The sequence below is a fragment of the Cucumis sativus genome, chromosome 3 (genome assembly GCF_000004075.3).
Source record: "Cucumis sativus cultivar 9930 chromosome 3, Cucumber_9930_V3, whole genome shotgun sequence".
NCBI classification, from domain to species: Eukaryota; Viridiplantae; Streptophyta; class Magnoliopsida; order Cucurbitales; family Cucurbitaceae; genus Cucumis; species Cucumis sativus.
Window position 1 is genome coordinate 13,670,871 of NC_026657.2, and position 11,947 is coordinate 13,682,817.

Here is an 11,947-nt window from a genome sequence, read left to right on the forward strand (position 1 = left end):
CAGTTGGTGTCACTTTTGAAGTGGCTTGGAGGATGGGTTTTTAAACTTGTTTTACTGTCTCTGGAGTTATATTTGAATTAACATATTGATAGCTCCTAAAACGAGTTATCATTTCTATTCTACATTGGACTAGTTTTCTTAGAAATTTAATATGTTAAATGTGATCTTATGGAAGAAATGAAATTGAGTAAATTTTGGAGTCAAATCGAGCATTTCGGTCTCAAAATGGATTAAAATTACCAAATTGCATGTGAATGAGCAACATAGTATTAGACAACTGCGGTAGCACGGTAGATAAATTTGGAAATTATCTTTATGGTCGACAAAAGCCATAAATTTGCAAAACTAATGTGAGCTCTATATAGCATATCTTCTAGAGTTTTTAAGCAACAAAAAGAGAAGGAGAAGGGTTTCTATCAACCTATGGAGCCTTTTGTTTTACTTTCTCTGCTTCTTTTAGAGTTTTTTAGGCCTTATGTTGTATAATTTTGGATTGTATTCCAGCTCGATGTTGACGAACCTTGACTACACTTCTTTTTGGTATGTATTCTTGGCTAATCAGATTCTAGTTAAGGATTTTGAATGAAAGTACCCATTATAACCTTGTGAGGCTTCTAATGTTTGATTCTTTAAATAACTACGTATATATATTCAGATTCCATTATTTGATAATTGTGTTTCTTTGTGAATGATTGACAAACTAGACAAAGTTATATAATTTATTGTTTTAATTATCCGTCATTGTTAAGTTATCCTTGATTGCATGTTAGCAAAGTTAATTAAATTAAACTTTGGGATGAAATTGTTTGGCATCCTTTCTATTTATATAACTTAGTCAAATAATGTATTGTAAAATATTGTTTGGTGTGAGGTGCATGTCATGATCTTAGCTTTAATCCCTAAAACTTAACATGGTTGATTAATAAAATGTTTAGGATGGATTAGATTCTAAATATATATGGATTAATGAAGTGTTTTGGACTTACATTTATTAGTATTACTAATTATGTTGGTTACGATAAAGCAATATAAAATGTAAATATGAATTAGGATCCTTATTTTGATTTAGGAGTTTGATTACTTTTCGTAATAATTGAAAGCATCCAAGTTACATTACTACAAAAGAATCAATCATTTTTATATTATTTAACTTATTTCAATTTAAAATAAGGTACTAAATTACATATACCACTTTAATTTAAACCATTAGTTTTGTTAAAATAACTTGTACTTTTCTACAAAGATGGATTTTGGTCTTACTACCTTTAACCACTCAATAGCCTAAGTTGTATTAATAAGGGTTACAAATTTATTTATTAATTCCCATTCATCACATATAATATAATTGTTTGACTATATATATGTTGAGTAATCAAGCTATTGAATTTGGCCTTTAAAAATAAAAATTAGTGTTGAATATTGACAATTCACTAACATCTTAACCAAGGGTTTATCTTACATTATTAATTGATTAGTAATAGTAAGTTACTCGGGGCTTATATTATATTTAAATCCATTAATTAGATAACTTATGTTTTGATAACATTTTAGTCACATTCTTTACTATTTAAATTTTATATATATATATATATATATATATATATATATATATATATATATATATATATATATATATATATATATATATATATATTCTAACATCACATCAATGAATCATTGGGTTTTTTTTTTCTCCACAATTTGACACCAACAACTTTACATTTTTGTATATATATAAAAAAAAGTAACCCTACAACTATAATATATTAAATTATCATAGTGAATTTTTCATATTTTCACATCATTTGAACGTCCTCTTAACCAATCTATCTATTTACTATCTATTTATGATTGTCACCTATTTAAAAATTAATTTCTTATAAAAAAAATTTTGTATTTAAATGTTGTAAGATCAAATGGATTGATTGTCTCGTAAAATTAGTCGAGGTATGTGTAAGCTGACTCAAACATTCACTAATATAAATAAAAAGATAAATCAATATATTCAATAATAATAATAATAACAATAATAGCAACGTGAAATATTAATTTGTTTATTTTCATACTTGTTAATTTTAATAGTGTATAAAGTTTATTTATTAATTTAAATTTATTTTTTTAATATATTTTGTAATTTTTTTAAAAATACAGATCAAACATCAAAATTTAATCAATATTTTCATAAAATCAAAACCTTAATGCAACTCCTACAAATACCTCGTCACTGAGTAGTTGTTTGGAGCGAAGATTATGCAAGACCATGATAATCACATCTAGTGTAGTAAATCTTATTTAAAAATTATCAATTAACTATAATAAACATTATTTCAAAATCATTCATTTGCTAATGCATTTATTATCCGTTACAGTTTACCATTATTTGACAATCATCTTTTTTTTTTTTGCTACAATTTCGTTATTTAATATTTCTATTTTCTTCTCAAATTAAAATAATCTATATATCCATAGTATTACAATTCAAACAAAAGTAATTTATATCTCAAATACAAACAAAGATAATTAAAAAATGAGGTGAAATAATGAACTAAAAATGGTTAAAATTGAGGAGGTGAGTTGTTTTGTAAAAGAAAGATATAGTATAGAGATAAGAAAAAGAAATTTAGAAAAATTAATTTATTTATTTATTTCATTAAATGAATGAAAGTTAATTTTGAGAATAATTGTGGTTCATTTACTCATATAGGACTGAAATTATTTTTTGTTCACTTTCACTTCAGATGGTACAAAAGAAAGAAAGAGGTATTTTATTTATAATTTTGAATGTGAAAATAAATATAACTTTGGTCCTTTATGGGAAAAAAATGGAGAATAAAAAAGAAAAAATAAATAATAATAATTTGAGAGAGAGAGAGAGAGAGAGAAAAAGAAAAAGAAAAAGAAAAAGAAAAAAAAAGAGATGCGAAGAGGGTGGGGGAAAAGTAATCACACGTGAAGGTTTGTTTCTCTCTCTAACATTTTCTACCCCGTCCTCTCCGCCCTTCTCTTCTCTCATTAAAATAATATCAAATAAATATCCATTTCCAATACTCCAAACCCTTCCTTTCTCCTTTTTCCTTTCTTACCACATTTCAATTTTCTTTCTTTTCTCTCCTTAGTCCTTACACCTTCTTTGCCTTTTCTTTATTACTAATACCCAAAATCTTCTCATTCTAAATCTTTTCTTTTTTTTTTTTTCTATCTTTATTTTCTAAAACTAAAATGTTGTATTACACTTTTTAACTATGTGTATTAACGTGCGCCATACAACAATTTTACGTCATAATAGTTTTTTTTTTTATCCCTTTTTAATGTTCTAATAATCCCTTATTTCTTCTTCTACTTTTTAACGTCCTAATCATCATTTCTTATATAAGAAAAATGATTTATTTATCATGTATGAATCTAAATCTTAGGATATCAATGGTACATTAATTGTAATATGAAATATAATAGTTGTTAATAGGAGTAATTTAACTTCGTTTGTGATTTTTTTCTACTTTCTTCGATGTCTATATTTTAAGTTTAATATTGATTTCAAATGATTTTATTTTATTGTTTTACGGTAGTTTTGTTTTGATTTTACTTTATATCAATTTTGTATATTGGTGTTGTGATGTTATTAGTTGGTTGATATACTTACTATATAATTTTTCTTTTTTCAAACTTTATTAAATATATGAATGAACTCAATGTATCATTACCAAGTAAATTAACAATATATTATTGAAGTATATCAGAATATATTAGTAAAGTGAATTATTATCGAGTATATCAATCAAAAAGTTTACGTACGAGTGCTTTTCAATATAGTGTATCAAGTGTATAAGTAGGACTTCATGTATATCAAGTATATTTAATCAATCAAGTGTATCTGTAGGTATATCGTCAAACATACCATGTGCATCAAGTGTATTGAATTTGTTGAGTGTACCGATGAAGCATAACAAGTTTATTAGCAATGTATCAAACTTATTAGTGAAGCCTTTAAGTGTATCTAGGCCTAAAGAGTATTAAGTGTATTAAGAAAAATCAATTATAACAAAGGAGTATTTAGGTATATCATGGTGTATAAAAGAGTATCATGCATAGTGCATCAAGATCCAAAGGTTATCAAAAAGTATCAAATGCATATCAAATGTATCAAGGAGTATCAGTGTATCATGTGTACTATCAAATGTATATATATCAGTAACGAAAGCACATTTGTAACATTTTACATTTTCTATATGTAGATTAGGTTTTGTTTTGTTTTTTCTTTTTTTTGCCATTTTTGCAAACAATAAATTAAATTTGTGTGCTATGGACTTAATTATTATAATTTTTTTTTGCAAGTGCTCTTACACATTATTATCATATTCTACATTTAATTTTTTTTTCTTTTTTTATCTACATTCTACCAATAGTTTAAATAATAAAGTCAACAAAATTTGAAGATTAAAAAAAAACTACGAGCTTGTTTTTGTTTGACAAAAGTTAGATCATTGTATTTAAAAAAGATAAGTAAGTGATAAAAGAATAGACTTAATTTTTAAATATAAACAAACGAACAAAATAGTTATATAATTTAAAAAATTGTTTATAATTATATTCAAGATAAAATGTAACGAAATTGTCGTATAAATGTGTTTATATAACTCAATTAGTTAAAATATAGATGGAAAGAAAAATGAGAAATAGGAATCTTTCATCCATTCACTCAAACTTTTCTTATTTTTTTATTTATCTACTTTTGACTAGAGAGTGTGTAAGAAGAGAGAGAAAGCTTTTGCTCTACTTTCTTCTTCTTCCTTCTTTCTTCTTCTTCTTCAGTGTCATTTTCTGAGATATGCTATCGAGAGAAACACCATAATATACACAAACCCCAAATCCAAAATCCCATCTTTTTCTCTCTTTTCCTCCTCATTTTCTCTCTCCTATCCTCATTCTCTCTCTAAACCCATTATCTCTTTAATTTGTGTTTCTGGGTTTTGTTTCTTCTTTTTCAAGTTTTTCTGAGCTTTCCCATCTGGGTTTTATCAGATTCCAACAAAAAACCTATCCTTCTCATCCCCCAATCAATAAAAATAAAATCCTGGAACCTCCCCCCCATTGAAGATCCAAAGCTCCCCCCTTTAATTTCTTTTCCCTTTTCCAAAATTCAATAACCCCCATCTTCTACTCTTTCTTTCTTTTCATTTAATTTCCTTCATCATCAAGTTAGCAAAAAAACAGAAAAAAAAAGCTGCTATTAGTTTGCTAAAGCAAAAACAAGAAGAACAAAAGAGGTTAGGGAGAAAGAAAAAAAAAGACAAAGATGCCCTTAGAAGGTATTTTTATTGAACCTTCTTCAACCTCACTTCCTGATCTCTCTCTTCAAATCAGCCCTCCAAATGTTTCTTCTTCTTCTTCATCGTCTTCTTCGTCGTCCTCTTCTTCATATTCTTCAATTAGAACCCTTAGCCATGGATTTTCAGAAACAAGTTTTGATCTTTTGATTCAAAGAAACTCACAATTCCAAAATAATTTCTCAAATGACTCTCGTACTCAAACCGAGCTCTCTTTAGGAACCAACAACAACAACAACAACAGCTTGTTCGGTGGAGCAACACTACATCCACCGCCAACGCTCCCGCATCTTCGAGGGCTTTCGATGTTCGACGTATCATCGGACGGTTTACGACCGATCAAAGGGATTCCGGTGTATCACAACCGTCCATTTCCATTTTTGGGTGTAGATCAAAAAGATCACCATTATTTTCACCAATTTCCATCAGCTTGCTTCTTCCCAAATTACTCAAATACGAACGGGAACAACGGCGGAGGAGGAGTGAATCAAATGGGTTATCATCATCGAGGAGGCGGAGGAGTTGGAGGGAATAATAATAATTGTTCAGCGAGGTTCAACAATGGGGTTGTTTGTGTAGAAGCAATTAATAAATGTTTGAATAATAATAGTAATAGTAATAGTAATAATGCAGCTTCTTGTTGTTGTTCTTCTTCTTCTTCTGATGTTTGTTCTTCTCATGGGATGATGATGATGAGATCCAGATTTTTGCAGAAGCTTCCTCCAAAACGAAGCATGAGAGCTCCTAGAATGAGATGGACTACCTCCTTACATGCTCGCTTTGTTCATGCTGTCGAACATCTCGGTGGCCATGAAAGTAAAACAATGAATACTAACTTTTTCTCTTCTTTTTCTTCGCTTTCTTAGTCTCTAATATACGTTTGAGTGTTTTTTTTTGGTTTGAAATGGCTCGATTTAGTTTTCAATTATACTATTAAGTGTGTGAGTTAGCATAAATTTGAAGGAAATGGTTTGATTTGTTAAAAAAATCTTCCAATTTTCTATTGAGATTTCTTGATATTTTGGTGCAGATGGAATTAAAATTTTTAATTTCACCTTTTTAATGGCCTAATTCTTCTTTTTCTTCTTCTGTATGATAGAAAATAACGATGGTTAAAACACACACAAGATACTAAATTTGACTCGTTTTTTTAACCTTAGTGTCAATGATTATGATTAAACAAAAGCATTAGAGACTAAACACATATATTTAATCGTTTCCGAAAACCGAAAAAAAAACCGGGGTATTTCATTTTTGCAGGAGCAACACCTAAGTCAGTTCTTGAGCTGATGGATGTTAAGGATCTAACACTAGCTCATGTCAAAAGCCATTTACAGGTAATTAATTAATTAGCTAAAACCCTCAATTCTTTCTTTTCTCTTATTTGTTTATTATTATTATTATTATTTTGTGTGTGTGTGTGTGTGTGTCTCAAAAAAATAGTCAGTGATTTGAATGAATGAAACAGCAGTAAGTGAATGAATGTATGTATGTGCCTTAATGAATGGTTATGATCAATCACTCTGAATTTTCTTTCTTAAAGCAAAATTTATTTCTCTTTCTCTTGTATCTCGAAAATAGAGAATGAAAGAGAAAGGAAAAAAGAAAAAGAAAAAAAAAGGTTGTGATGATTACAAAATAATATAAACTTAAATAACCCCTCGTGACTAATGAAGAAACATAGACAGTACCAGAGAGCCCACAACTCAGAGATGAAAGAGAAAAAATTACAAACAAAATAATTAATTGATAGTATTTTGATATTGTTTAAATTTTGTTTTTGGTATTTTGAAATTTTGTGAAGATATAAATGAGATGGGTTCCCGATGAGTGTTTTTTTCTTTTCTTCCTTTCTTTATTGTAGATGTATCGAACTGTTAAGACTACTGACAAACCTGCAGCTTCCTCAGGTAATTCGTATTGCTTTGGCTCTTCTTTTCTTTTCTTTTCTTCTCTTTTCTTTTCTTTTCTTTTCTTTTTCAAAATCACAATAATAATAATTCTTTTTTTATTTATTTTTCTATTTCCAAACTTCAAAAGTCTCCTCAAGGGTTTATGCATTTAGAGTTTTACATTCTGCTCTTGTTCTTCTCTTTCGTTTCTTAATCCAAGTTATATTTCATTGAAGAACCTAATTAGTTGTTTTTTAACCTTTATTTCTATGCCTATTTTTTATGAGAATTTATGCATAATTCAATATCTTACCTTTGAGTTTTCACTTTTTCTTTTCTATCCATTTTGCCTATATATTTGAAAAATTAAATAATAAAACTCATGCAAAATATTTATAAAATAGTAAAATCTTAAATTATAAATAATAGTAAACATTAATAAACTTTTACCATCATCAATCTATCTATTTGTGTCTATTAATAAAATCTAAAATGGTGTTGTTTTGAATAAATAGGTTTGTATATATATATATTTCTATTTGATACGTTTTTGTTATCAATTTTATTAATATTTTTAAAAAATTAAGTCTAATTTTGAAAACTAAAAAAAAATATGTTTATTTTGTAACCATTTTAAAAAAAAATTAATTCTATTTTCTTTCATTTTCTTACTCTCGTTTATATAAATTTTAAGTATAATAGTTGAATTCTTAGTCAACCTCCAAAAACAAAAGTAACTTTTTAAAAACAACGTTTTCTTTTTTAGTTTAAAGAAATTGACTCGGTTTCTTAGAACATGGATAGATATATCAAACAAGAAATTTTTAGAGGTGACATGAAAGTTTGTTGGTTTAATTTTCAAAAACTAGAAACAAAAATAACCCAATAGTTATGAAACAATGGTAGTAGCTTTAAATTCTTTTAAGAATTGCACATTTGTACTTAATTTAAGAAGAATGCAAGTCATGACAAGGAAATAGAGAAGATAGACTTAATTTTTAAAAATAAAATATAAAATAATTACATGGTCGACTCATCTTAGCCGCTGTTGAGCCACATGTTAGTTAGTTGTTTGAGTTATTCTAAATTTGCTATCAAAATGCATATTTAAAACTAATTATAAGAGAATATCGAATTTATTGGTATGACTTTCGATCCTACCCATGAAAGGTTTGAATCTCTCACCTTCTAATGGTTATACTAAAAATATATCTATAATTGGCTAATGAAGGCCAATCGGATGGTTCGGGAGAGGATGATGTATCTCCTACGATAATGGGCACGACCAGAGGAGATCATGGTGGCTCTAAGCAATTTTCCGATCAAAGAGCTCCACCTGACCGGTCCGGCCAGTCGCCTCCAGATGTGGAATTTGGCTGCTCCACACTTTGGTCTAATTCTTCAAGGTTAGTTAGTTAGATATTCATTTTTTTCCATCTCTCCCTTTCAGTAGATGATTTTGCTAATTTAATGGATTTTTCAAATACAAAGTCTCTTCCTTGGAATGAATATATAATACATATGAACAACACTTAACTAGCTACAACCTCTCTTAAATGAAAACATTGGAAGGATGGTCTTAAATTTGTTATTTGCCACTCTTAATAACCAGCTTTATTTAGTATATCAAACTAATAAACCTAATTTGTATTCATTATGCATCATTCATGAGTTTGACCCTAGGGTTAACTAGATCCATATCAACTCCAACCCTAGAAGGGTACTTGTAATTTATATCTCTTCCTCTCTATTTGGGGACATAATCAATACAACTAGTTGATGAATCACATATTTTTTTTGTGTTGATTTATATATTGTTTGTGTTTTTCTTTTTTCTTTTGGTTTTCAGTTTTCGATTTCATAACACTCTTTGAATCTTTTTTTCTTATTGTTTACTTAAAAGAAAGCCATAAGAATATGTTTGAGAAAGGTTTTGCTTTCTAATATATTTCGATATATTGAGAACTTGGGTATTGCAATAATGTTGTGGAATAATGCATTAGAATTGCTGATTTTGGATATTGAGGGTATTAATAATTGACCACTTTGGGGATATGGTCAATTTTAGGTTACTTTTTAGGGTAATTGAACAATTATATTTAGTTAGGGTTTTCAATTTGTTTCTTTGGAAACGTGATTATGATTGTCAATGTGAAAGAGAAATTTTATTGGATAGAATGGAAACCTTTGATAGTTTGTTGAGCCCAATTACGTCTTAACTTGATAACCGTTTTGTTTTCTGTTTTAATTTTATTGTTTTAAAAATTATAATTGTCTATACTAAAAAAATAATTTTAAATAATAAAATTTCTACAAATATAACAAAATATCTCAATTTATACGAGATAGACTAAGATAAACTACTATATGTGTTTATCTTAGTCTATTGCAGCCTATTGTGTAAATATAGTGTAATATTTTGTCGTAAATATTTGAATTCATTTTATTATATTTGAAAATAATCTTATACTTGAAATTTTAAACATTTGATGCTCTTAAACTTTCAAAATTTTAATTCGTGAATATTTTTTAAATTGTTTTAAAAAATACAATCGAAAAGCCTCTATTTTATTAGATGTTGGATTTTAGAAATATGGTAAAGGTGTTTAGAAGAAGATTGTATTAGAAAAAGAAATTGTAATTAAGTACCAATGTTTAAATTATACCTAAGAAATAAAAAAAAAAAAGCCAACTTAAAAACGCAAGAGTTTATTCCTTTTGAGTTGATAAAGAAAAACAGCCCAAACGGTGTCGTATTTTAAAGAATTTTATTAGTTAATGTAAAAATATGACTTATTTTTAAAATGATATAGTAAGCATGATTAATTGTATTTAATTTGGTATGCCATTTGTGTAAGGGAGAAATTGACATGGTTGTGGTCATATGGTATGGAAGGCTGAGACTTTACCCTGTTTCTTCATACCCTCATTTCCTGTTTCTCCAAAGGATCATCCACTTGAACTTTCTATTGGTTTTAACAAATTAATTTGCTAGTTTCCAATGATAACATGTGTTCAGTATTCAGTAATATAATATGATTTATTAATGGAGGGCATTGTATCAAGCTATGTATATATGTATATTATATATTCTGATGATCATATATTGAAGCTTCTTCATTTTGCAGAGATGTTTGGCCACAAACAAACTCTAATGAAATGGATAATAATGTCAATACACCAACTTTGTCAACACAACAGAAAACCATGCACCAAATTCAGGTACTACCCACATTAAACATTATATTTTTAGTCAAATATGAATGAAGTGTAAAATCCAAACAATTGAATTGTATTTATTTTTCAATGATTAAAAAGCATGTTTCGATTAAGTCTAATTAATCAATTAAGAAGAAGGAAGAGAATTTGAAGAAACTATATATATATATATGACAGGAATGTGATTCAGGTGCAATGAAAAGATACAATTCAGAGTGCAAGAAACCAAGCTTGGAGTTCAGATTAGGCAGAGCAGAGTGGGATGTGAAACAAGATCACTAGATTTCCTCTCTCTTCTTCAATCAAAAAGCCTTTTTTTCTTTTTCTTTTTGGGTGAATTTCCTGTTGATTGAGTTTTGAGTTTCTAATGTTGGTGAGTGGGGTTTATAGAGATACACAAATGAAAAAGGTTTTAGTTTGTGGGAACAACAAGAAGAAATTAAATATAATAGTAATGATTTAGTTTTAGTAATGTTTTGGTACCCCTTTTCTTTTACCTTTGTAAACCTCTCCCTCTCCCTCTCCCTCTCCCTCTCCCTCTCATGTGTGTGTGAGAGACGTTTTATGGGGGAAGAAAGTGGCTTTCATGGAACCAAGAAGTGAAAAAAGAAGTGTGTTATAAAAAGAAACGAGATATTTTGTAACAACACTACTTGCTAGCAAAACTTCATAACAAGTTACGATTATTGTAGTTTGGTGAGATGGACAAAGATAGATTTAGTGTAAGATACATTTAAGTCTTTTATTTTTAATTTTGTAATAGTTATGTACAAGAGGAGAGGAGAGGAGATAGACATAAGTGTAAGTATAGCTTTCCAATCATATAAACCATATTTGATTGTGTGGGAGAATATTTTCCAAGATAAAATCTGATTGAAAGACATACCTTTAGATTCTTTTTTGGGGGCTTTTTGTTCATTTTTTAAGAAAATAATACTTTATACTTGATGATTTGATTGCTTTTCATATATGATCAATGAACATGAAATATGAATAAGGAAAAAAGTTGAGTCTCTCCTACAATTAAAAATCAAATGTGGGGCTCAAATTTCTCAGTTTTGTTTGTAAAAAACTTGTGACTATATATGAAAAGAAGTGCAAAATATTGTTATTGTTATAACTAAAAAGCTTCGCTTTCCTTGCTAGGAAAGTAAGAAAAGGATGGATAGAGAGGATGATGGCCAAACCTTGGTAAATTAATAACCTTTCAAATCATCTTTTAAATATTGTTATTGTTAAAGAGGTGTTTTGGAAAAATTATATGAATATGATAAAAAGTAATTTTGATTCTTTCAAATTCACTCTCAAACATATATTGAGATGTCATACGACCTAATGACCTAATGATATGATTCTTTAATAAGAATATCATCCAAGCTTGAAAAGTATCGTCTAAACTCAAGTAGTTACAAAAGAAAAAGAAAAAACCTTCTGCAAAAATGTGTCATTCTACAAAATTACAAAATTACAAAATTGCCTTTTGACACTGAAGTCTTTATAATTCAACCAAGG

At 28.0% G+C, this 11,947-nt stretch overlaps 1 protein-coding gene across 4 annotated transcripts; it reads left to right on the forward strand.

Annotated features, from left to right (window-relative positions):
* Positions 1 to 4,700: 4,700 nt before the first annotated feature.
* Positions 4,701 to 11,082, forward strand: LOC101204946 (transcription repressor KAN1). 4 transcript variants are annotated; one of them, XM_011652915.2, is made up of 7 exons: positions 4,704 to 5,893; positions 6,038 to 6,140; positions 6,585 to 6,661; positions 7,189 to 7,234; positions 8,448 to 8,622; positions 10,345 to 10,438; positions 10,613 to 11,082. In XM_011652915.2, exons 1-7 carry the CDS (start codon positions 5,294 to 5,296, stop codon positions 10,715 to 10,717), a joined length of 1,200 nt encoding a protein of 399 aa, XP_011651217.1. In that variant the 5' UTR covers positions 4,704 to 5,293; the 3' UTR covers positions 10,718 to 11,082. The 4 variants fall into 4 exon arrangements, with proteins under 4 accessions (XP_011651216.1, XP_011651217.1, XP_004140729.1 ...); XM_011652917.2 differs by having other exon boundaries at positions 5,736 to 5,877; XM_011652914.2 differs by having other exon boundaries at positions 4,701 to 6,140; positions 10,626 to 11,082.
* The last annotated feature ends 865 nt before the right edge of the window (positions 11,083 to 11,947 follow it).